The sequence below is a fragment of the Vitis vinifera genome, chromosome 13 (assembly GCF_030704535.1).
Source record: "Vitis vinifera cultivar Pinot Noir 40024 chromosome 13, ASM3070453v1".
Lineage (NCBI taxonomy): Eukaryota > Viridiplantae > Streptophyta > Magnoliopsida > Vitales > Vitaceae > Vitis > Vitis vinifera.
The window spans coordinates 25091874-25119850 of NC_081817.1; the positions used below are offsets into that span (position 1 = coordinate 25091874).

A 27977-nucleotide genomic window follows, 5' to 3' on the forward strand; every position below is an offset into this window, starting at 1 on the left:
GAGGCTAGCCACCCATTTGAAAAGTCCCACCTAACTGTGCACCCTTTGATGTTTGATGACCAGAGTAAATAAATTATTGGAATGTTTTGACTGAATTTGATATGAAATTGTTTGAATTAGAAATAAATGCATATAGTTAGAAATTTTGAATGTATTGGCAAAAAAAAAAAAAAATTTACTCACAGCTTTATGAAAATGATTGATTACAATATCTCTTATTTTGCAAGTGAGTTTGAAATATTTGATCCATGGACTGCATTAATGTTCCTTATTGGGCTATGAGCTCATTCCCATTTGTTGACTACTTTTCAGGTACCCTTAGTTCGGGTGAGGAGTGATGGCTAGGCTGAGGAATGATCATCATTAGGATTTGACTTAGGATTTTATGTTGGATTTTGTTTAACTATTAGTTATGTTCATTTGGATCTTTTGGTATTTGGAAGTTATTTGGATATTGATCCTTCAAATTTTATGTTAGATCAAAGTTGAGTTTTGGAGATTTTGAAATTTGTTCTAGTACTTGAATTGTTTAAGTTTGCAAATATTTGGACAATGGATTTTGGATAGTAGATGTTTTAGTTTTGAAATTGAATTTTGAGGATTTTAGATTTTGTTCCGCTACTCTGAATAGGTATTTGGTAATTGGTAACTTCCGATTACAAGATAATTGTTTAGGTCAAGTTACACTGTAAGCCTTCAGGTTTGAAATGTGAAATGACCGTTACGCCCTTGGAGTGGGTCTTGGGGCGTGACAGGTAGAGATTGCTTCATGAACAACAATAAAACTCCAAGGTTAAATTTTTTATTCAAAGTTAAAGATTACTTCTTGTTCAACATTCTAAGAGACCTCCAACACTCATCAGCTTAGATTAATTAAAAGGTCGTGCAAATTGGGTTTGGATTGGCATTTTTGTGGTCCCACTTTTTCTATTTGCCTTTTTCCAGCCTAGTCTCCAAGCCAACAAGAGTCACCCTCTTAAGGGAGTTCCATTTATACTTCTAAAGTTAACAATTAGCCATTGTTTAATCATTTATGCCAAAATCATGACTCCAGTTCAAAAAAATTATCGTTCTTTATTTGATAGTATGTTTGGACAAAGGAAATCGCTTAAAGAAGAAAATTCTTTGTTTTGTAACTATTCTCCAACATTAGCCATGGCATAACTTCGTTCTAACCAGAGTTTGACCTGGCAACACGCTGTGGCCTGCGGACCCAGCCTGTTTCTCATGGTTGTTGAGGCTTTCGATGAAAGTTCGAGCTAAAAAAGTTGCTATAAATAGACCCTTTAGACCCTTAAATGGACATCAGTGCAAGTCGGAGAAACACATTGAAGCTGGTATAAAGAAACTTTATCGCTAATCAACTTCAATCAGCTCTAATGGCTTCTAAACATTTAGCTGCCCTTGCAATCCTCGCAATTCTTCTTCCTGCTTTGGCCATGGCAACTGAGTTTACTGTTGGAGATGATCAAGGTTGGACCATTAATTTCGCCTATGAAGCCTGGGCCAAGGACAAAGTCTTTCATGTTGGCGATAAACTAGGTAATGTAGCTCAAACTATCACTTTATTTTCCCTTTATAACTTCTTTTAATTCAAGCTGCTAAAAATATTGTCGTCAATTCTCATACATGCAGTTTTCAAATACACGGCGGGAAGGCACAATGTCTTCAAAGTTAACGCTACTGCCTTCACGAACTGCACTATACCACCAGCAAATGAGGCTCTTACCACTGGAAATGACGTGATTACACTGGCCACCCCTGGAAGGAAGTGGTATATTTGTGGTGTGAACGACCATTGTGCCAACTATGGACAGAAGCTTGCCATCACTGTGCTGGAAGCGTGGGTGTCTCCTGCATCAGCCCCCTCCACCCCCGCAGCATCAGCCCCCTCCACCCCCGCAGCATCAGCTCCTTCCACCCCCGCAGCGCCAGCCCCGTCCACCCCCGCAGCACCAGCACCCAGTTCTGCTTCTGGGATCTCGGTGTCTGGGTATCAGCTGCTGATGGCAGCCATGGTTGCTGTTGCTTTCCTAGTTGTTTGATCTGCTTTTTCTCCGGGAGTACCTTTGATCATCTAGCTTTTTCTCCGGGAGTACCTTTGAACATCTAGTTTTCAAGAGATTTCTTTGTTTCATTGTTCTTTTATTCAATTATTTTTTCGACTGAAAAATGCGATGTGAGATGAAGTTTGAGTGGAAATGAAACGTCCAATTTTTTTGTTTCTATCATTTTAATTTAATTCTTTGATTTTTCTTTTCATTCTTTTTATCTAATTGTTTAATATCCCTTTTAAATTAGAAAACCATGTGGAGATTAAAAAAAAAATAGCTCTCAATATTCCTAAAACAGAGCTTTAAACAACACCTCAAAGAAATTGGGGAACTTTGCATCATTTCTAAGTTGGGCCCAGGTTTAAACAACATCTCCTTGAACTTCTTGAACAAGGTTCCCTTAAGTTTGGCAAAGGAGGCACTTTTCACACTTCTTTCTAATAATTTATAAGGCATACTTATTTGTTTGCGATTTTTTTCCTTCATATTTACTGAAAAGAGCATCAGAATTGGACATGTGTTTGCACTTCTTTACTGAACTTTCGAAAATAATGAAGCTTAACATGGACTGAGTTCGGATCAGTACATACTTTCCTTATGTTCCCTTTGAAATATTAAATGGTACAAACTTTTGCATGTTGGTCACAAAACATAGTGCAGGTTGCTGTGTATGCCCATTTGAGTCTCAACATTCTGCACATCTCCCTATCTTCTTTTAATGCTAGAACCACTCCACAAATTCTGTCAAACATCCATCAATTGGGTAACAGAATCATCTTTGTGCATTGTCATTTTTGAGTGTGATCTGCTACCTTCTTTCTGTTACTTGTTTCCAGATTGATTCCACTTAAGGTGATTGAAGGAGACTTGAACGAGCATGACAGAATTGTTGGTGAACTGTGTGCGTGAGACAATGAGGGACTATCTGAATTTGATTGATTTAGGTCTCAAAAATAAGCATGCAAGAAGGTATGACATGGTAGTGGCACTTAAAATTATTTGCTAATTCTTGGTTTTACATTACCAAGTTGTAATCGAAATGATGAGCATTTCATTCTTATTTTACCATCTGGTTTGTATGGAAGAGATTGATGCTCATCACTTAGAGAGAAAGGATTTGGTGAAAATGACAACAATGACTTAAGTTTGTTATTGATTTTGATATATATAGCTATTACAAGAAGGATTAGTTAGTTACTTATAGTCTAAGCTGGCATAACAAACTTCCTAATAGGTAATAAGCTTAATTGAACTATATCACTAATATACCCCTCACAAGCTAAACGATGGTACTAAGTGAAAGCATGTTACACAGAAAAAGAAAACGAGAAATAGACAAAGACTTAGAAAAGACATTAGTTGTTTGCTCTTTATATGGAATATAACAAACATCCACTTCATTATTGAGCACTTTCTCAAGCACAAATTGAATATCAATCTTGATATGTTTAGTTTTGGCATGAAAAATAGGATTTGAAGTAACACAATAACACCAATGTTATCACACCACTACATTAGGGTTTTTCAAGAGAAAGACCCAGCTCATGAAATAGAGATTGAATCCAAATCAATTTTGTAGTGGTAGAAGATGAAGCACAATATAGGAACAAAGACTTTTTTTATTGAAGAATTGACTGACACACTTTGACAACTAGATTGAGAAACACTAGGCTCTTTTAGTAGAGAAAGCAAGGCCTTGAACTTAGAAGATGACTTGGACTATGAAGATTGTGATTGTGTGAGATCAAGTTGATAGAGACCATTCCTAAGAGCTCGTTCCACCATAATTTTCTTTGAAGCTTTGTCCTTGCTTATACAACAGTCATGGCATAATTCAATTAAAACATTATTATATTTTGTAAATTGAGAAATACTAAAAAGATTTTTGGTTATGTGTGGAACATGTAAGATGTTATTAAGGAGAAGAGGTTTAGAAGAATTTTTGCAAGGTAAAAAGGAATTTCCAAAATGAGAAATAGCAAGTTTAGAACCATTACCAACCATAAGCTTCTCATTACCCATGTAATCTACCTTGATAGTCAGATTATTCATATCGACAGTGATGTGGTTTGTCGCGCTACTATCAACATACTACTCGTGATCTCCAAAGTTAGAGGTGAAAGCAACATTTGCCTAATAACTAGTCAAATCAACACTTGAAAAGCTAATATCAAACCTTTTGTAGCATTTAGCAACCACATGACCAATCTTGCCATAGAGTTGACAAATTGGCCTGTTGCCATGACTAGAACCACCATTGTCAAGGTCATCATGACCACGAAAATGAGAGTTACCACCATGATTGGCATTACTCAATACAACAAAAAAGGATCTGCGATAAGCAACATTAATAGAGGGAGAATTTTGCAAATCAGTTGGCAAAAAGACCAATTGATGTTGAATCATCATTTCATGAGTCTATATGACAAGTTGAACCTCTTGAAGAGTGAAAACATCATTTCTTGAAGTAAGATTAACAATGATTGACTCATATTTAGGATAAAATCCAATAAGAATATAAAGAATCATATTTTTATCAATAATGACCTGACCAATAGAGTTAAGATTGTTAGTCAAACCTCACATCTTAAGAATATACTCCTCTACACTAAGAGCTCATTTCTTCAATGTCTATAGCATCATACAAAGCTACATCACTTTGGCCTTCAATTGAGACCAAAAATGTTATTCACGTGTGGACCAAACTTCAATACTAGTAGCACAATGATTGACATGATTGAGCATTGATTAGCTCATCGGTAAAATAATCTAGCTTAGAAGAAACTGATCGTGTCTCATTCAAATTAGGAAATCAAGATTCTAAACCCCAGTTGGTGGAGAACTATGACTGTTACAAGGAACTTTGACAAATTGAGGCAGAATTAGAACAAATCCAAACAAAAGCCTTCAAATCTTTAAGCTCGTATAGTTGAAAGCACTTGAGCTCGCCATTAGTAGCACTTATTGTGATCCAACCAAAGAGAAAAACATTGAAACTTGGAACAAAAGAGGCCATAGGCAAATTAGGAGCACCAAAGGAAGTAGAAGAGGTCTAAGATATGTTTCTAGAGAAAAATTTCAAAAAAAAAAATGGAAGAATTTAGAAAGAGAAAGAAGAGAGAGAGAAAAGAATTCTCAAATGCAAACTTGCTCTGATACCAACTTAGAGAGAGAAAGGATTTGGTGAGAATGACAACACTCACTTAAGTCTATTATTGATTATGATATATATAGCTATTACAAGAGGGTTTAGTTAATTACTTACAATCTGAGTTGGCATAACAAACTCTTAACAAACTTCCTAACAAATACAAGCTTAATTTAATTTTATCACTAATATCATCAAACGTATTTGTACATGTTTACAAGAATGGAAAAGATTGTTAAAATATTGACTAAAGAAATGCAAGTTGTATTCTTATTAGGCCACTCTTCTAATCAAGCTCACCAAGAAATCCTTATAGTTTCCAAGAGCTACATCTTCAATCTTCTGGGTTAAAGGAACTTTATATTGCTTATCAAATTCTTCTATGATTTCCTTCATTGCTCTGTGTCATTATTACTTGAGTTAGGGCTTCTTTGGTATTCTCGTCTACATCATCTTTGAATGCATTATTTAAGACCTAAAAGAATTAAAACAATCAATCCAATACGTGATTCTACAAACAAATATAAGATCATTTCTAAGATGTTGTTTGTGATGAATTAATCTTACCATACTGGAATATGCTTAGGGATTGCATAGGCACTGAAGTGTCTCCTTCAAACTCATTAGAGTGTCAAGATCCTAAGCAGATTAATGAGAATCATACTAAATTGGTAATTTAAGATGATAAGAAAAGTAAATCAAAGAAACCCTTCATGTGATTTTTCATTGTTTTTCCTACTTAATTTGTTCACTTTTTTATAAAAAGAAAAAAGAAATAAAATATGAAAATATTAAATTGTTTTCCTTTGCTACATTTCATTTTTTTATATATATATTTATAATTTGGTAGGTATGTTATACTCCTTCCCCAAAGATTTAGACTAAGTAACTAGAGCTCTCTTGGTAAAAATCTTGGCTCTTACTCACCATGGTTTTTAAATCAGATGACATAATTAAGAAAAGTCTACTATATAAAAAAACACCTAAAACTTCTCTTCTAACTAATATGGAATATCATATTACAATTTCAATTTTATTATTATATATCTACTAAGGGGTTTAGTTATCATTGTTATTCCTTCAAACAACTATGGTACCTTCCTTTTTTTTCTTTATTTAAAATTTATTTTAATTACACCACAATATGCTTTAGGACCCTTAGTAATAGCCTCATGCACCAAACGAACATCCCTTTCCCAAGGATGCATGATCCATTGCACCACAATATCCTGACCATAAAAAAATTCAAAAGAGTCATAAGATTGCAAAAAATTCAACCATTCATAACTAACATATTATCACATCCTAATATATGTGCCTTGGCAAAATATAATACAATACTCTTAGGAAAATACTAAGATACTAAATTAATGCCTCTAAAACTTCGAATTTCGGTTTCTAGAAATATACGATGAAATTTGGATCATTGAATAAAAGTACAAATATAAAGAAAGAATCATGGTATAAAAACAAATTAAATTAAGACATAAGGGAACAAAATTAAGGTATAAACAAATGAGACCAAGGTATAATGGGATAGAACCAATATACAGAGTAAGGAGACCTCGAAATGTGATACAAATGAATGAGCTTGGAATAGTACAAAATAATGAGACTTGAATTACATATGCAACACCATTTATTGGTGGTGCCTTTTGAATAGGTTCCACAAAAAGTATATTTGGATATTGTACTAAAATGTGTCATTGTGTCAATTAAAAGCACTTAAAAAATAAGTCGATCTAAAAATAAGTCAATCCGATTGATCCATGAGTATAAATTGGGCATGAAACGATGATATGAAAGGGTAAGTGTTAGCAAACAATAACAAGTTTATGAAAAGAAAATTTTATTTTATTTTATTTTTCATTATTTGAAGTAAGGGTGCTATATCATATATATATATATATATATATATATATATATATATATATATATTAGAATTTTCCCATATTATATATTGCAATTTTTTATACAGAAAAGTATTTGTAGGCTATATCTAGTACCAAAATACATTAAAACTAGGTTAAAAAGAGAACATTTTTCAACCATTTTCCATGTGATATCCATAATTATGACTTTCAGCTAACATTTCTATTACAAGAGGAAGAACATGAGTACCTTAAACCGCAGAAATTCTTTCGTTAAGCATGCAATATGGTGATCATCCCACCTCTCAAAAAGACGTTCATCCTCCAAGAAGAATTTAGGAGTTCTCTTTCTAAAGGATTCCAAGTGCTCCGAATGCCACTTTCCTAGGATCGATACCATGGAATCCTCATCAACTCCAAATCCTAAAAATTACAAATTAAGGTTGCTTCAAATAGATGGACTACATATAATTCCTGGTAAGCCTGTATAAAATAAAGCAAATAGAAAATAACAAAAGCCTAAAAAAGTTGAATCTCACAATTTAAGACTATTATACCATAATTTAGAGTGTGATAGATTGTGATTTTAAGAAGTTTTTTTAATATTTCTAACATTTGAAAATTTCTATCTTTTGAGTATTAAAAATGTTAGAAACACTTCCTAAAATCACTATCAGATACATTCTTAAAGTTCGTTTGGTTGTAATTCTAAAAAATGTTTATAACATTTCTAACGTTTAAAATTTTTTATCATTCAAATACTAAAACAACGAAAAACATTTCTTAAAATCATTGCTAAACACATTCTTAGTGTCCAACTAAAATAAACAAGATTAAATGAAAAAAGAATGATGAGAAAAATATAAGGGGCAAACTTGAGAAAGCCTTGGTGAGAGCATCAAAGTCATTTGGAGGATCCATTTTGGTTGTTTTTCTTTTCCCGAGTCACGCAATAAGATGAAAGGCTTCTCATTCATACATGAATATGAGATGATGATTTAGTAAGCGATCCATCCAAGGGGATGGATGTAGTAGAATAAAATGTACACAAAAAATGGAATGACTTGTGGGAAGAGGAAAGGCATCTGTCCTCAAAGGACTGCATGTCAATATCATGGAGTCCTTTCACTGATTATGAGATTCCGACTATACTGTTTGAATTTTGCTTTTAAGACTTGATTTTCTGATCAAGACTTTGACCTAGGTTTGGGTGATTTTAGTTCATGGAATAATGATTTTGAACAATTTGAATATGTTTTGATCTAATAATAATGAATTTATAGTTGGGCTTGGGCTTGGGCTTGGGCTGAGCTCCTATATCTCTTGTGGGCCGGCATGGGAATTGAATACTAGTACTGGTACAGTGTTGGTCAAAGCTGCTTTAGAATTTTGTCGTGAAAAGATTCATGGAAACTTAGGCACTCATCACGGTGCTTAATGTTCATGTGCCTCTTCTATGGGGGTCAAATTATGATGAATGTATATAAAGCATCCTACACACACACACACACAAAAAAAAGTTAATTAGCATTTAAAGCCCGTTTGGTTGTGATTTTAAAATTTTTTTTTAATTTTTCTTAACCCTTGAATTTTTTTGTCATTTCAATATTAAAAATACTAAAAACGTTTTCTAAAATCACTCTCACACGCATTCTTAGACTCCATTTGATAGTGTTTTTGAAAACACTTTCAATCTAAAAAGTATTTTTGAAGAAACATAAAATTTTTGATAAAATTTAAGAAACACTTTTAAATTTCATTTATGGTATTAAAAAATCATTGATAGTGTTTTTTAAAGAAACATTTGATAAATTATCTTAAAAACACTTTTATAAAAAAAAACATTTTCAGTAAAATTTTTTTGAGTAAAAACGCTATCAAATAAACTCTTGAACCTGTTTGATAGTACTTTTAGGCAAAGTGTTTTTATTGAAAATGTTTTCTTCTATAATATTTCTATGAAAAACTACCTTATGAGATTCTGGAAAAATGATTTTAATAATGTTTTTGACAATATGTTGCATAAGTATAAAAATATTTTAATATTAATAAATTACAAAAAAAAGGACATATAATTTAATTACAAAAAGTAAATATTATGATAAATCCAAAACTTTTCATTGTAAAAGAATGTATAAACATTTATATTGTTAAAAAGACTAAAAATAATCATTTTTTTATAATTACAAGAAAACTTTGGAAAATATATTTTTTTAAATGGATTAATCAATAAACATCAATCATAATATAACAATTTTTTTTAATTAAAAAATGAAACAAACTATTTGATTTTATATTTTTTTATTACAAAATGATGGGTGGTAGATACTTAAGATTCAAAAGTTTTCTTAAATTGTATTTGTTTAAAATTAAAAGAGTCAAATGTTAATTCTTGCCCCATTGTATTCCTATGTGGAGTGGAGAGTTGGGTTATAAAATATAGTTAAAATTATACCTTTTATGATGCTTGTGATATATGCGTGTAATCTATAGATTTTCAAGTGCCCACATAATGTCCATTATAAGCATATGCGAGTTTCTTTCCTTTTGTGAGATAGGAATGCCTAAAAGCATTAATTTCCAATATATATATTTTGCGATGTACACATGATTTACTTTATAAAACTTGCCCATTTAGAACGGAGAGTACTTTGGAGCAGAGTTCAATGATGTTGAATGATAATGATGAAAGCCTCCGACTGCGGAGTCTTCACTTTGGAGCAGAGTTCAATGATGTTGAATGATAATGATGAAAGCCTCCGATTATGGAGTCTTCACTCGGATGGAGAGGAAAGGAGGAAGAGAAAAGTGAAAGGGAAATGGAGGGTATTGGAAAAATACTTGGGGGGATTTCAAGAATATTTGTAAGCTTTTAAAGTGATTTTTTTAAAATCACTTCCTAAGCGCTTCTCTAAAAATTGCTTCAAGTATTTTTCTAAATTTTTAAAAGTGGTTTTAATTTTTAAATATTGTCAAATACCTATTTTATTACCTTAAAAACACTTTACATGTTTTTAAGATTATAAACACTTTTAAGAAGCATTACCAAATGAGCTTTTAATTATTTTTTACATAAAAATTTAAGACATATTTGGATGTATAGTATTGTTAGACACCTTAAGAGCTATGTGAAGATATAATGCCTAATATCAAAAAGCATCCATCCCTAAAATTCGAAACCCGTTTTATGATCCCCTCATTTTTTAAGCTCTTAAATTTATTTAAAAAAAAATGGTAAAAATCGTATATCTTCATTTCTAATATTATCGGAGATGATTATTTGTTTTTTTTTATTATTCTAAAATTATAATTTTTAGAAAAAAAATTATTAGAATTATGAAAAGATTAAGAAAAAAGAAATGAGAGAAGAAGTGGGTCGAGAATATGAATTAATTTATAAAAGAATTTCAATCTTTTCACATATAAGTACTTTTATCTTTTAAAAACCTATAATTCTAATGGATATATAGAAAGTTTATCCTTGAAAAATCATAATTCTAATGGATATATAGAAAGTTTGGTAGATGCAAATATAATTTCTCTTTTAACACTTCGAAACAATCCAATAAATTGGTGCTAGCCTACTAAGCCTTGAGGCCCAAAAGAGAGCGGGCTTGGACAGTGAAGGGATACTGCCCAGCCCGTGTAATTACATGGTCATACTATATGGTCAGCCTAGTCTTGAGATCTATGGGCCATCTTGGTTTTGGCTCACTAAGGTAGCTCTTAGGCAAGCTCAACATGCTTGATGCACTTCTCATCTTGGAATAAGCCCAGAGTTGGGACGACCCAGTCTTTGACTAAAGACCATGTAAGAGCATCTAGGCTTTAGGCAATTACATTTAGGGTTACTCAGTGTACTAATACATGTGGCAATTTTGACACAACCTAACATGAGTGAGAAAAGACATAAAATATTAGTGGGTTCGGGTCACACATAATCACGTTTTTGTTGTAATCGTATCAACTCATATAACTCATTCAATTAGTGATGTTTATGATTTGTTTATGAGAAAAGACATTTATGATTTGTTTAACCCAATTTATTAATTTTAAATATTTTAAAATTCTAAAAATTTAAAATACCTTTTAATTATGAATAATATCATATAGTTAAGAAAACTTAAAGAACTAAAGTATAATTTTATTAAAGATTAAAAATATTTTATAATTTAATAAATAAATAAAATTATAACCAGTATATAATTAAAATTTTAATTTATTTTTATTTTATAAATGTATTATAACTTAAAATAAATAAATAAATTAATGAAAAGTTTAAAAATTAAACTTAAAAGTTAAGAACAACTAAAAAAAATATTTTAAATTAATATTCTTATAAAATTAAAATTTTAAAAAGGTTAATTAAAATACAATCATATTAATAAGTTTAATGAATTAAAATTATATTAATCAGTTTAACGGGTTATAATCATGTTAATAGCCAAATTTCATAAGAATTAGTCTCACCCATTTACTTTGAAATTCTCCAAGTACAATTTGATTTGGGGAAAAAAAAAAAATCAAACATATCATTATTTTCCATGCAAAAATTATGCTCATATACTTTGAATGTCTTCTAAGTGGCACTATCTCTCTTCCATTTGATGTCTTAAATTTGGAAGTCAACATTCTCAATTGATATGTCAAAAAGAGATTGACAAGCTTTTCCAGACTTTGTGCATGTGATCCCGATGAGCAAGCCGTATGATTGTCGACCCATGCATGGTCATAGCTTCTCAACATGTCAAATGAGCATCCCTTTCCCAAGTATGCGTGGTCCATTACACTAAAGCATTCTAACCATGACAAAACTCAAATCTACCACAAGATCGCATTGACATCTTGTCACATCCTAATATGAATGTCATTTTTTTTAGAAGAGTTGTGCAGTTCTCTCACTAAAGAAGTATAAATACTTTGAATCCCATTTTCCATATATCATTGTCATCCATTTCTCATCAACTTCAAATCCTATAAAAGCAAATTAAATTAATATAGGAATTAAATTAATTATGATTGGGTCAAGAACTTTCTCTCTGTTGCTACTTATGATGAAAGCTATTAGAGAATTGCTAAATGAGGGGAACGGAGGAGATCTAGACATGCCAAAACCTAGAGGTGGGCACTTGTAGGAATCTTCTTTGCATAAGCGTTGTGAGCAGAGAGGGTGTGGGGGCCATTTTGAGAGAAAATAGAGGGAAACTCTATTGAAATTTTCCTAGTTAGACATTGTTTTAAGATTTAAGTTGAGTTAAACTTTTGTTATTAATTTCCTTTTTAGAGGATGTTTGGTAAATCAATTTGGTGAATTAATGATTTAATGACTTAATTTAAGTCATTAAATATATTTGGTAAAATAACTTAATATCAAAATTTAAAGTAAAAAATAATTTTAAGTATTAATTCAAAATAATGAATTTATTTTTAATCTTAAATCTCTTTTATAACATTTGTCCATATTTACTAAGAGTATATTTTACAATTATGGCTCTATATTTATAACTCATTTTTTATAGTAAATATTTTTATAGTTAATTTATATATGTACAATATTTTAAATATGAATGTTTAACAAATAAATTTATTATTTAAAATTAGTAAAAATATAAATATTAATTAAAATTAATAAGGGTAAATATTTCAATTTGGTGATTTAGAATCAACTTTAAATTAACTTTATCAAACAACCTTAATACTTAATGTAAAAAATAAGTGATAAGTTTTAAATTAATAATTTATGAATAATTTAACTTAAAGTCAATTTAAGTCATTATTAAGTAATAAGTATTAAGTTTTTACCAAACACCCACTTACTAAGTTACTTCAATTAAAAGATATTGGAGTCATCATAATTTGTCTTCTTTGGTTCTTGGAATCTAGTAAAAGAATGAGGGTAAGAATGGGAGAGGATGCATTGGGTAAGAATAAGCATTGTAGAAGTTTGGTTACAATAGGAAACCAACGGAAGAGTAATGACTAGGGAAATGAAAGGGAATAAGATATAGGATTGATAATGCACGGGAAAATGGGTAAATAGTAGGGCTATTTACAAAAAAGTGGATTCTATGCTTTTCATTTTTTTTTTCAATTTATTATAACCATTTTTAAATTGGATTGCATATACTAAATGCATACCTAATTGTTAGGATTTTAGCTAGCTCAACCTCAAGTAATCATTGTAGAGAGAGGGGAAAGGTGAATGGGTGAAGGTCACTTTTAGCAAATTTAAGCTATGTAAGGCAAGTGACAATTATATGCAAATGTATAACAAATATAATGAAAATTAATTGCATATAAAATAGAGAGAGTAAGGAAGAGAAATTGTAGACGTTGGATTTTATGGTAGTTTAACACAACCTAACTTATGTCCACTCTCCTTAAGCTCCTAATTGAGTGAGAGTTCCACTAATCTAAGACTTCCAATACAAGTATTCAAGATATATAATTGGATTTTTCAACTCTAATGGACACTACAAATTTCTTCAAGAGATGCCTCACTTTTGAATTCCTTAAGTGATGTCCCATATTTGGCAAACACTAAGTGATACCTTATACTTAAATTTTTCTGTTAAGTGATTCCCCACACTTAAGCTTTCTTTGCAAAGGTTACAAATTGATAGGAAATATAATCTCACAAGATCATAGTACAAATTTAAGCTAAGCTCAAATAATATGAAGAATAACTAAGATTGAGGTGCATTTAAATGGATATGCAAGTTTTGAAATAAGGTGCACTAAATGGATATACAAACTTTGAAATAAGGTGCATTAAAAAAACACTCCCCCAAGGCTTAAATATAACCAAGAAAGATTTTGGAATGTTAAACTCTCTTAAACAATGAAGAATGAAACCTTTTTATAAGAGAGGGAAGCCCAAACTAGCCATAGGCATAGTTTGGGGTTTGATTGGTTGAGCATCAACTTGACTAGTTCACTATCCTTTGTGCATTAATTGTGTAAGCAATTGACCATTGGTGTTGATTTGTCCCCATTGCAGTCATGCCATTTGATTCTGGCTTAGACAGGTGTTATCAACAAAATTTATAAAACCTAAATCACCTCACACTAGAGTAGCATAGCTAACATAGTATAGTGGCTCTAGGATCGTCCACGGGGATGAGTTTTCATCGTACAGTTGACTTAACTGAAGGAAATAAAATGGTGCTTTTTCTTATGAAAATTAGCTTGTAAAGAAAATGGAATTGTGGTTGCAAAGATTGATTTTAAGTTAAGCAAAAATAATAAGTGAAGTTAACTACAAAGAAAAGGTCTCTTGGAGCTTTAGGTCACTAGGATCGGTTCCTTAGGCAAAGGGGGAGATTCCGGATTTTCTCCTCGCGTTGGGGACAATAACATAAAGGATGGTTATCTCCCGAACCGGTTTTGTATTTAGCAATTAAGATTTGATCCAAAGGGTTCATAAAAAATGGTAATTGCTTCCCATTAATGGCTTCAAACACTAAAGACCCTTGAACCACCTTCCAATGGCTTGTAAATGATAACTAATAGACATCTATGGATCTAGCAATAAGCATCCATAGAATCCGAAAAGCTTACCAAGTATTGGCCATTCAAGGTGATTTTAACCTTGAACCACCTTCCAATGACTCGTAAATGCTAACTAATAGACATCTATAGATCTAGCAATAAGCATCCATAGAATCCGAAAAGCTTACCAAGTATTGGCCATTCAAGGTGATTTTAAGGGATTTAAAACTAAACCTTGAAATAAAAACCATTAATGCTTAACAACTACTTTCATTTAAAGCAAGGACAACTTCCACCTTTGCATTTGGGTCCTTCACCTAGCTTCCATCACTCCAAGAAACGTAAAACCTAGCCACTCATCCCTTGAGAAATCATCCTCAGAGGTTGTTTGGCTAGAAAGAAAAATGAAAACAAAATGAGAAGGAAAGGTAGAACACAAGCTTTGTATATTTCTTACTACGGGGGTTTACAAGTGTTCAATAAAAAAACATACATCTTCATCTCCTCTCTTTCTCCTTATATATATGCTACCTAAAAGATATATAAAAAGATATAAAAGAAAATATCTAGGTTGGTTACAAGGAGAAACTAGGAAATTACACAAAATATCTTAAGATAAAAATCTAACGGAGTCAGTGCACAGGAAGATTTCACATACCATGCAAAATTTGGCATGGTGCGCGAAATCCTTTGGCTGCTTCAAGTGGTTTCGCATGGTGTGTGAAATTTCGCACAACCATGCGAAACTGCTGGTTGTTGAATTTCTTCCTTTGGTTTTCTTCCTTGCATCTCTAATTGGCTTGGCAAAGGGCTATGAAATGCTCCAAAGCTTGGATTCTTCATGTATTTTAGCTTTAACTTGCATTGTCATAGCTTTGAGCTACCAAAAACACCAAAACTTGCCAAAAACTGATTAGTAACCTTTGCTAGGTTCCTTAATGTGCCAATTGAGCCAAAAGGTATTAACTACTACTCAAAAGTGTTTAAAACAGTTAGTTTCAAGCTATAAAAGAGTACTTTTTGAGTATTAATCAGGGGTTCAAGGCTTCAATTGAGTCTTGATCGAAACTCGACTAGTTTTTAATTGGTCTCAACTTGTTAAACACTTGCTACTAGAAATCAAGGGTGTACAAAATGCCCCTCAATTAATAAAGTCCACTTGGCTCAACCAATTTCCTAGACCTTAACATGTCGCATTGTGAAATGCTCAAATAATCCGATTTTGAGGTTTGGAACCTCTAAAAACTTGGGTAAAACAACTTAAAACCTTTAAAGCAAGTTTATAAAGAATTTGACTTAAGGTTTTGATTAAAAACATGAAATCCTCCAAATATAAAATATTTTAAGGCAATTTAACTCTTGGATGATTGTAGGTGCATCAATAAAAATACAACGTATAATCCAAATGTATCAACAACCTTACAAAGAGATCCTAAGGAATGGGTTTTCAGTGATTTCTTATTTGAGGTCTTCATTTTCTTTTTGAATTTCTTTTGACTTATTTTATCTTTATGATTACCACTTTATAAATCTTCTTGCCTAAACACATTTAAGATAAAATATTAGTTTCAAGCTTTATTTTCTTATCATCAAAATGGAGATTAACCAAATCTTGGTTTAACAATCTCCATTTTTTTATGATGAAAAAATCAAGGTTGCTAAAATGCCCCTCCTCAATATATGATCATTGATTTTTAGAAAATATTTAAGTTTAAAAACTTTAAGGAGTATATTAAAAATGTTAAAAATAAATAAATATATATACCCAAATATAAATAACATAAAGGTCAATTAAGAATATGAAGAGATATAGACATTAAATATGATGCATGCATATTTGACCAATCATGCACATAACATCAATAATTAAGATTACGAAATACAAGATTGTCATTTTACTACAATGACAACCTAATATTGATATTTCATCATAATTACATCCACTCATAACTGGGGAAAAAAATCAATCATAATACCAACTCTTAAAATTATCAACCCTTAATTTTTTTTAATTATTAAGAGAAGACATTTTGCTTCTATTTCTCTCTATATGCTTGTGGGTGTTTGAAGCTATCTCGAATATATTTGTGGATACTAGAGAAGAAATTCGTTAAGCAAAATACAAGGAAAGTAAAAACAACTATTGAAAAAGGGAGCTCCAAAAGTATTGTTTTTAATTAATACGATGTTAATTTTCCTTTTTTTTTAAAAAAAATTATGGCATAGAGTTTAGGTGTAAATAAAATATTTTGAATTAAATAGATTGCATTTTGTACCCTATCCAATTCTTGCCATGAGATATTGGTGATATCTTTACCATGATGATCAATTATATAAGAGGGTTATTGCTTTAATATATACTATAGCACAATGAAATTGGACTTGAGAATAACCAATTTATTTAATTGTATAAATATATAGGTCCTTGGTACAAACAAATACGAGCATGATACAAAAGCAATAGAACTTTAGTACAAAGCTATAGGAATAATGGTTCAATTGTATTGGTCCAAATGCATAAAGAAGTGGGTCCAAAATGAAAGGTAATAAAGACCAAAGATACAAAGCAATGGGACCATAGTACAGGCTAATTTAACAAATGATTTATAATTCTATCCTTGAGAGTGAAATTAGGGATAATAGAAGATGAGTGACTAATTTAGGGGTGAAATGATCAATTTCTAAATTGGAATGACTAATTTCATGAAGACAATTAATAATTATAGGAGCACAATGTGCCTCAACAAAGGGTGAATGGAGGAGGCAATAAAGTTTTTCATGTACCCTCTCTTTCCATTGATGGTGGAGTGATTTTTCTCTCTAAATTAGTGTGTCTAATATCATTCAATAATCTAAATGTGGTACCTCTTGCATATAGTTGTTAAAAAATAATTTTTTTTTAAATTTAATGTTATTATATAAGCTAGATGTTGAATTTAAAAATTAAGAACAAACTAGGGACATGCTAGGACAAATAAAAAAGGAGTCATCACACTATTTGATTTGTTAGGGAACATGGGAAATAAAGTTGAACCTTGAAACTCAAGTCACTTGCTTCACTATTGATAAAGAACTAATGGAGCTATTAATTGAAGATTCCCTTAACACATGAAAGTAAGATGCTTAGCTATTGTTGGTTCATTTTCAGGACTAAGACAAGGGTTGATTTTGGGAAACAACACATTAAAGGGTGTCTCCACGGTTCTAAAAATTCTACCTTTTAAGTTAGAAAGTTAAGCTTTCTTTGTTGGCTTGGAAGATAGAGCATTTTTAGATGGATACGGTTAGATATTAATTTGGTGTTATAATTTTATGTATTTTACTTCAATTAAAATTGAAATTGAAGTCGATATCATGATTTTCGAAGAACAATGTTGATATATATATATTATGAAAGTTCACACTAAACAAAGCATTTGCTTGCATAAATCAAGAAATGGTTTTTCCTAAAATCAATATAGTTGGAAATCATGATATTATCGGCTCAAATTCTATAAAGTTAAACTTTTAGAAAATATGATTGTCCAATATGATATCACAATCTCATTTGATCAGAGATCATGTGTTCAAACATTACTACAAGGACATTTATTTGACCGTACTTAAGAGGTGTTAAAGACTATAATTTACATTATAAACGTAAATTATAAGCATCAAACTCCTTGAAGGAAATTATTCTTATTCAAAGAATTTTATATTCTTAGAGGTTATCTAATTTAGGTCTTACCAAGGATTGAAATTTCAAATTTTATTGGCGATATTTCATCGATATATCGGATATTGGATGACCCCAAAACGATTTTGAGAACTGATTATCGAACGGGAGGAATTTCGAGAAAATGTTAGAAATATCATTGAAATATCAGTGATATATCGGTTTGGAACCAATAAATCGAAGATTAAATCGACCATGGAGCAACTCAATGAGCAACGGGAAGAAATGGAAAAAATCTGAGATTTTTTCAAGCGTTTTTTTTTATTTTTTAAATTGAAAATTCATTTAACGATCATATTTGAATTTTTGATGATCCAATGGCCCAGATTTCACCCATGCTTTTGTAAAGGTGTCCAATGGTTAGGTTTGTGATCTAACCATCCAACGGCTAGTTTGACCAAAAAAAAATCCTATAAATACTCACAAACCATTCCATTTCATACATAAAAATTTGATTTTATTCTATTGCTCCAAATTTTTATTTTTTTGATCTCTACCAAAATTTTTAAATTTTGAAAATTTGGTGGTGAAGGGGATTAACTCCAAGTCAATGCTAATTAAGGTATGTTTTACCTTTCATAAAATTTATTTTTATTATGCATAATTCAATTTTATTTTTTATGTATAGTTTAATTAATATTATCTAATTTAAAAATTTATCATATTAACATTAAATTTCATATGGAATGGAAATTGATTTGACATCTATGCATATTTAGTTTCATTTTTTAATAATTTTAAAATTAAATTAAATTCATATGGAAATCTAATTGAAATGTTTATCTATTTCATGCATAATTCAATTTTAATTTCAATTTTTATTAGTAATGATTCTTATCAATTTCATGAATGTGGAAAATTTATTTAATTCAATTTAATGTAATTTAATTTAAATTTAATTCATATAAAAATTTAATTGTATTGTTTATCTATTTTATATATGCATAATTCACTTTTAATTTCAATTTTTATTTGTAGTGATTCTTATCAATTTCATGAATAATATTAATATTAAATTTCTTAGATGTTTTATCTTTAATAATTTTAAATTTGATATTAGTTTCATATAGGAATTTAAAATACATGTTTAGAAAATGGCTAGTGGAAGTGGTATCATAGGTCAAGATCCTTGTTGGAAATATTGTACAATTATGGAAGAGAACAAAAATGGAATAGTATACAATTATTATGGGTTGACAATAAAAAGTGGTGAGATTACTCGCTTTAAATTTTACCTATCACATATAGACCCTCATTCAAATACAAAAAAAATGTCCTAACGTGCCTCCAGAAGTGAAACAAGAAATAAGACGACTTCTAGAGGAAAAAAAAAAGGCAAAAGAGAAGAAACCAGTAGATATAGAAGAGATTCGAGCTTAATTGCGAGACACAATGGGAGGAAGACATAAACATATAACTGATGAGGAGGATGACTAGAACCTTGATGATCATGATGATGATGGAGATGATGATGATGTGTATATGTATTCAACTAACATGCACCTTGATGAGCGACATGCTTATAGAGCGACGGTTCGAGCATCAAAAGCTACCGAATGGAATCGCCAACAAGAAAAACATTTTGTAAGAGGCAAAAGAAAAACAAGTATAATATTAATTTGAATCATTACTGTTTCTTATCAACTTTATCAATAATATTAAATTAACATATATGTTTAATTTTAATAATCATAATAGGTGAGTCTTCACATCCAACTAATCCAACAAGGCATATGCGAATATCGCAAAGTGTTCAATATTCGGATCCATCACTGCCTAGTGCACTATCATTGTACAAATCTTTAGCAGCAAGACAGAAAAATGTGAAAAATCTTTTCAAAGGTGGTGCCATCAAGGAAACCATGGGAAGTTTGATCAGTAAGTTCTTCATATATGAGATTGTTGTGCCCAATGAAGTAGACTCTCACCATTTCAAGAACATGATTGTTGGTCCACAATAAGCAGGTAATTACTATAATTTTAAAAATTGTATTCATTTTAACAATATCATTATTATTTATAAAGTATGATTGCCACAAATGTTCTTATATGCTTTAATTATATATGGATGATAGGTATGGGTATAGAACCACCTCTTCTTATGAAATCAAATACAAGTACTTGGATATGGAGTACAAAGACATGGAAGCTTATGTCAATATTCAAAGAGAAAAGTGGAAGACTTATGGATGCACAATTATGTGTGACAGATGGACTGAGCTCGTGAAATTAAGCCTAATTAATTTCATGGTATATTCAAAAGGTAGCACAATCTTCTTCAAATTTGTTGATGCATCAAATTATATAAAGGATAACAAATACATATATGGTTTATTGAAGGATGTGATCAAGGAAGTTGGCAAACAAAATATGGTATAAATAGTTACGGATAATGCGTCAGCATTCATGAAGGGGGGGAAAGCTATTAATGAAGAAATACAATCTTTATTGGACTATGTGTGCAGCATATTGCATCGACTTAATGTTCGAAGACATCGGTAAAAGGCCGAGTATTGCAGATATGATTACAAAGGCTTGAAAGATAACCAACTTCATCTATAACCATAGTTGGTTGGTTGCACATATGTAGAAGGTGTGTGGTGGAGACATAGTTGGCCTTGGAGCAACAAGATTTGCAACCAATTATATTGCCTTCGACAGTTTTTTGAAAAAGAAAGTGAGTTCGAAGGAAGTGTTTATCAGTGATGAACGGGCACAACACAAGTTAAGTCGTACATTAATCGGTAAAGAGGTTGAAAAACTTATGTTTGACCATGCGTACTAGGAGAGAGTGGGAAAGCTAGTGTCAATCTATGAGGCACTATACATGGTTCTTCGCATTGTCGATTTAGAAGTTATTCCTACAATGCCATTTGTGTACAAATTGATTTGAGTTATGAAAGAGAACTTCATTGATTTAATGCTAAATAATGGATGTTAGAAATAATCATAAATTGTTGGGATAGAACTATTAAACATCATTTTCATGTAGCAAGTAACTAAGTATTATCCATCTTCAAAAGTTATTGGTATTTAATATGTTTCTTTCATAACATTCTAATTCTACATTTCTACTTTACTATTGTACCATTCTTTCTTAATCCAAGGTTTCAATATAAACGTGGAGTTGGTATTAATCCTGGTCTACTTCAAGTTGTTCATGAAGTCTTTGCGAAATTAGATCCTGTAGCAGAAGATCTTAGTCAATTTGGAAATGAGGTAAATGATTATAGTTATAATATAAATTAAATAATTGAATTTCATTTACTCAATTTTTGACTTTCAATTATTTAATATGTAGCTTATACTATTCCGAGATGCAAATAGAGGATTCAGTGATCAAGCAACGATTATTTCAAGGTCAAAAATGGTTCCCGATGAGTATTATTTGTGAATTAATAATACATTACATTAGCATATTATTGCAACTTTCTAATATAAGTATTGATATCATTTATTTGGTTGTAGAATGGTGGTTCATGTATGGAAACCACACTCCTACATTAAGAAGGTTGGCCATCAAGGTTTTATTGCAAATTGTGTCATTTTCAACTTGTGAGAGAAATTGGAGCACGTTTGCCTTAATTCATACAAAGCAAAGAAATCGGCTTGCTTACCCGAGGCTCCAACAATTAGTTTTATGTTATTATAACATGAAACTAAAGATCCGTGATATGGAAGTAGAAAATGACAAAGTTGTGGAGAAAGATTACCTCAATTTACTTGACATTACAACTAAGGCTGGTGAATAAGAAGATAACCAATTGTTTCAATGGGTTAGACTTCTTCATTTAGATGATGAAGATGGAAATTCTGACCCACGAATTGCCACACATGTCCGAGAAACAAGTGTTGATTTTGAGCGACTATTATCCGATAAAGTTCATACTGATAGTTTCCACCAAGACATGAGAGATTCATTTCTACAAGGAACTTCTCAACTGATAGTCACTTCTCGACCTTCGTTTGACTCTATGAGTGTTGAACATAGTAGCAAACCTAGTGCTGCTAGTACTTCTGCTTCCGGTTATGATGGTTTAAGAGGAGAGGAGACCAGTGATAGTAGTGACCTTGGAAATGATGGAAAGGATGTTAGACAATAGCAGCAAAGTGGACAACCATTGACATTTACTTATGAAGATGATTTCACACTGTACTCAAGATGAAGACCACGACTCTAGAAGAGTTGGTCTAAGTGTTAGAGCCATTGGAAAGCCATATAGAGGAAGACGACAAAGGATGACACCATACAACGAGGACTCATTGTTGGCCAATTTTGAGTCAATGAGTATAGAGACTCAATTCAATGACTCATCAAATGAAGCCAACATTTATTCCCTTTATGCAATGAGTTGTGGTCAGCTTCCTCCAAATCTTTCAAGTTCCATTGATGGAGAGTATGAAAGATATAACTATCCTTCTTCTACACAAATGTTGTACTACCTTCCATATGAGATGCAACAACAAGAGTTTCAAATGAGCACATGGGAAAACCTTGGATTTCCCATCCATGGACAAGTTGTGGGTAGAACTCAAGAAATTTATGCATGACATGTTTGTACTTACAATCAATACTATCGAAACTCCATGTCCTAGTATGAATATTGTTTTTAATAGGATGGACTCCCTTCATTTAACAATATGATAAAACCACATCAATCTTCATTTTGGTATTAAGGACTATTATAATGTTATATGTATTATGTTTATGTATAGATTGTTTTCATTTAATAAAATCAAATACTTCTTAACTCAATTCTAGCATGCTAAGTGTGCAATTCCAAAATTCATATTTTATATTCTTAAAATCCAAGTATTGAATCTATCGATATATATTACCGATATTTTTTTTACCATATTTATTTCAATTATACTTACAAAATAATTTTAACATGTGTATTCTTGCTTATTTTGTCATTCTTTGAAGTTTTCCAAGCATTCCCATCAATTTTGAATAATTTTCGTCTCACCAATATTTATGTAAAAATATCCACCGATATTTCTGATATATCCGTAAAATCCAAATACCGATATATCCATGTTTACTGATATTTCAAACAATGGGTCTTACTCAACAATGGAAAAACGTATATCACTCCTATATATGGAACAAAGAAACTTACCATATACGAAAGTAGCCCACTAATATTTTATAAGAGAATATTTTATCTCATGACAATGATTGACGGACAATCTATACTTGTGAATGTAGCATTAAATCAATACCGATACTAATAATTGAGAAACGATTTAGAAAAGAAATATGGATTGTACTACTGCATACGGAAGGAACACTTTTACTTTAAGTCATTTCATCAAATGAAAATTAATCTTAATCAATAAGATTTATAATGATCTTGTGGGAAGTGCGTGAACAAAATTACTTCTCAATGTAATCTAGTTACTTTTCAATTAGATTTAATTATCTTCTTGATTGATCTAATTTAAAGGAAAAAAATTACTTCTTTCAACTCAAATTTTCATTTAGATATATTTTTTTTTCTAGTACTAAAATCTCAAAAGAAGTAATATATATAACAATGATGCTTGTTCACTAAAGAAGTGTGACGTTTGGAATTTATTCAAATATGACTTCTAAGTGGGTCTAGAAAAAGAATAAAGTTACAAAATTATAAAATTGAAAAAGAAGGAACAAAAAGTTTATGCACCCAGTTTGTCAGAACAAAGACTTGTAAAATTAACCATAAACATTGCTTTAGATGTTCTTTTATGGGTCCTTAAAGAGTTTTTTTTTTTTTTTTTTTTTTTTCAAGCTAAATTAAATATTCCCTTCCAACCCAATGAAGGGAAAAGGAAAATGGAATTATCTTGTCCTCATTGCACCTTTATGATATCCATTCACCTTTTCTTTTTTATAAAGTTGGTGATATAAAAAGTTATTTGATGGTTATAAATACTAGATCTTGAAATAGCTTGTGAAATGAGTCTAATATACTTGGAAAGAATCCTCTAGAAGCCCTTTCTTAATTATATGTATAGGTTTTTCATAAAAAATTAATTACAACATCGTTAAAGTGCCTATTCTCATATCTTATTCCGCAAAATTTTGTTATAGTTTAACCATTACTACTTTTCTAGAGAATCTCACATCAACACTAAAAGGTGTTTGATTATTAACATTATAAAATTTTTTATATTTGTAATTGAAGTGTTTTATATATCCAAGTGAATATGATACGGAACCTCTAAGCTAATGAAAGGTAGAGTACCTCCGCAAATAAGGCTCAATCAATGTTAGCAGCCAGCCAATGTGGGGCATTGGACTTTTGTTTGTCCTATGTCAAAAATCCTTAGTAAATTGTTAATGCCCATATTTATGTTTCAATTGCTGATTCCCAATCTCGCTTTGAAACCAAATGATGCGAGACCATATACACTCCCTAAAGCCTAAGCTAATAGGAGGTAAAGGTAGCTCCACATAACAGGTCCAACCAACATTAATCAGTTGATGTTGGAAATAGACTAATGAGGTTCTAATGCAATGAAAAAAGCAAATAAGCTTAAAGAAATAACCATTCCAGTAAGTAGTAACACCTAACATATTTCTTTCTTCTCACAGTTTTTAAGATCCAAGTGAAACTACTGAATTGCTCCTCTGATAGTGTAAAATTTCTCTTTATAAAACAAAGAGTTTATATACCATATACTCCTTAAAGATCCACTTGAAAGAATTGGTAGAGAGTAGCATTGCATTATAGATTAATATTTGAGCTTCCAGTATTTCCCATGAAAAAAGACGAGGGAAAAGGTGTTGACACAAATGCTTCTTTCCTAAAGGTGACCCAATAGCATCTTTTCTATATAAAGTTGAGTCTGTTTCTAGCTTTCCCAAAGCAAAAACATGAGAATGGCTTCACTTAGACTACTTGATTCAATTCCTTCTCCAGCCCAAGATAGTGAGAGACTTAAGTCTAGCTTTACAAGGTCTTTCTTCTTTTTCTTTTCTTCTGCCTTCATTTATCTGTTCAGTTTTTTTATGCATATAGACCAACATAATGTAATGATTGTATGAAGTTCAAATCCTCTTGGTTACTTTTTTCTTGGTTCTGTGGATATGGGTAGGGAGAGGAGTGGATGAAAAAGTGATAGTATGGATATTGGGACACAGGAATGGAATCCAAAGGAAGCAGATCAAAGACACTTATCAACAGCTTTATAAAGAGTCCATCATCCATCGTCTTCAATCTAAACTTTCTGGTGTGCTCAAGGTACTTTGTGTTCATACCTTAGCCCCAATTTTATGGAGGATGATTGATTTTGGTTATATACATGAGCTATATGAATGGCAATTAATGGTTCTAATTACATGTCTAATAAATAATTTGAATGGAGCTGGTCAGATAATATGGTAGATTTATGACTATCATTCTAATAAAATGAAATGCTCTTAAAAATAGATTAGTTTTCTTTCCCTCTGACAAATCTTATTGTCCCTTGGATCTCTAGATTGATACAACTTATCAATAATTATGGACCTATAAATGGTTCAAATTTTTACATAGTTCTTAGTCATGTACAAATTGATGAATGAGTTATTCAAAACTATATAATAAATGTTTGATAACAGACAGCAATGATCTTGTGGATGAATGAAGCCCCCGAAAGGGATGCGATATTGGCAAACAATGCCTTGAAAAGGAAGAGGAAGAAAATAAATCAGTTGCAGGTATTGGTAGAGATAGCATGTGCATCATCCCCGGACCATCTAATGGCAGTGAGGCAGGCTTACTACTCTTTATACGAATGCTCTCTGGAAGAAGACATCACATCCAACATCTCAACTTCTCTCCAAAAGGTGATATATCATGTTAGACTATTAATTAATTTGAGTCAATAATATTATATCAAACTAATTTAAGTTACAGCTTTGACAGTATCATTTCACCATGATTACTTATCATTAATATTGGGCTTACCATTTCAAATTCATGACTTTTCATCAACAGAAAAGCATGTCAAAATAAGCTTAATCCTAATACATAGGAGGTATGCACATGATACAAGGACCATTATGTGTGCTATTTATGTGATTTCCCACATATGAAAAAGTTCCCAATGCTATATATATAAATTGAAATTCTCTTAATGGTATAAATGTGTTTTAAAGCTCCAATAACTTATTAAACCCAGAGCAAACAATATGTATATGGGAGCATGTTACGGACTAATATCAAAGGTGACTCTTAATCCTGGTGTGTGACTTTGTTTGTCTGATTCTACAAGGGATGTCCATTTATTTGGCTTCACAAACTCGTACAAATGACATAACAAGGACATTGTGTCTGCCAAGGTGGTAGGGTGATTATAATACCACACATCCAACATAGGAAAATTTTTTAGACATTATATATATAGTAGACTCCTCTTAGTGTAGACACGTTTTAAAACCATGTGTATTCATTAAGTACAAAGCAGATACTATTTATATGGGAGGAAATGGGTTGGTATAATTTATATATACCATTGTTATAATCTTCTAGCATTATACGTTTTCACTCCCTAGATTGACTTGTATTGTGGGTGATGCATAACTTCTAGTGGGTCTAGTGAGCTCATATAGGCATGATAGAGAATTGGTGGACTTTAATCTTGCAAAATCTGAGGTAGCTAAGCTACATGAAGCCATTGAAAAGAACCAATTAGATCATGATGATGTTGTGTGGATACTGACAACAAGGAATTTCTTTCAACTTAAAGCAACTTTTGTGTGCTACAAGCAAAGCTACGAAGTTGCTATTGATCAGGTTTGACTTCTAGACAATCAATAGGTAGATTAATTCCTTTCTTTTCTTTTTTTTTTTTTAATACTAAAAATTAACTTTTATAAATTTTTGACAGGCCATTAATAGCAGTGGAAATGGTGATTTGGGCTCTATATTGCGAGGAGTAATTTTGTGCATTGTTTCCCCAGAGAAACATTTTGCTGAGGTGATGGAATAATAGTTAAGGGAAGAGAAGAAAAACTTTGGACCTTAGAAATCCAAGTTGTTAGTCTTGTTCCAAACTATTGTTAGGCTAAAACAATTTCTCTTCTCTTCCCTTTTTTGTCTCAGCAAACCAAACACAGCAAGATTAATGTGGTTTTGCCATTTGTGAGTTTAATTCAGGTGTGCACATAAGAAACTTCTAAATGTTTGTTGAAGTTGCTTTAATGCATGCCATTGGATGTTCAAGAAGGTCTGAAACTATTCCAATGGAAGACTTTCTTCTTCCATGAAAGTTCGTATTTCTTTTATTAAAGCTTAATATGTAAGCTTCTCATGAGCATTATCTTTCTCTATTGCATGATCCATCATCAGGTCATTAGAGCCTCCACTGTTGGGTACTGGACTAAAGATGAAGATTCATTGACAAGAGCAATTGTGACTCAGGCTGAAATTGATATGACGAAGATCAAAGGAGAGTACTTCAAAATGAACAACACCAGTCTCGATGATGTAGTTAGACGTGATGCATCAGGGGTTTACAAAAGCTTCTTGATGGCCTTAATTGGAGCAAAAATTTGATTCTCTTGACCAAGTGTCTGCTGTTGTTCTAAATCACGGAAAACTGGCTTTATTCGGGATATATTTCCCTAATTCCCCATTGTACCACAAAAGTTGAATTATAAGAACCTTCTGAACGTTTATCTTAAAAGTTTGACCGTAAACCCAAGTATATATATGGTCTTAATCAGC

At 31.4% G+C, this 27977-nt stretch overlaps 2 protein-coding genes across 2 annotated transcripts; both read left to right on the forward strand.

Annotated features, from left to right (window-relative positions):
• The first annotated feature begins 1379 nt into the window (after positions 1 to 1379).
• LOC104878024 (blue copper protein 1a-like) lies at positions 1380 to 2045 on the forward strand. Its single transcript, XM_010647702.3, has 2 exons — positions 1380 to 1542; positions 1636 to 2045. Exons 1-2 carry the CDS (start codon positions 1380 to 1382, stop codon positions 2043 to 2045), a joined length of 573 nt encoding a protein of 190 aa, XP_010646004.1.
• A 23102-nt stretch (positions 2046 to 25147) lies between these two features.
• On the forward strand, positions 25148 to 27869 carry LOC100256827 (annexin D3). The gene is made up of 6 exons (XM_059742196.1): positions 25148 to 25224; positions 25367 to 25508; positions 25868 to 26096; positions 26833 to 27044; positions 27139 to 27228; positions 27600 to 27869. Exons 1-6 carry the CDS (start codon positions 25148 to 25150, stop codon positions 27804 to 27806), a joined length of 957 nt encoding a protein of 318 aa, XP_059598179.1. The 3' UTR covers positions 27807 to 27869.
• Positions 27870 to 27977: the final 108 nt, after the last annotated feature.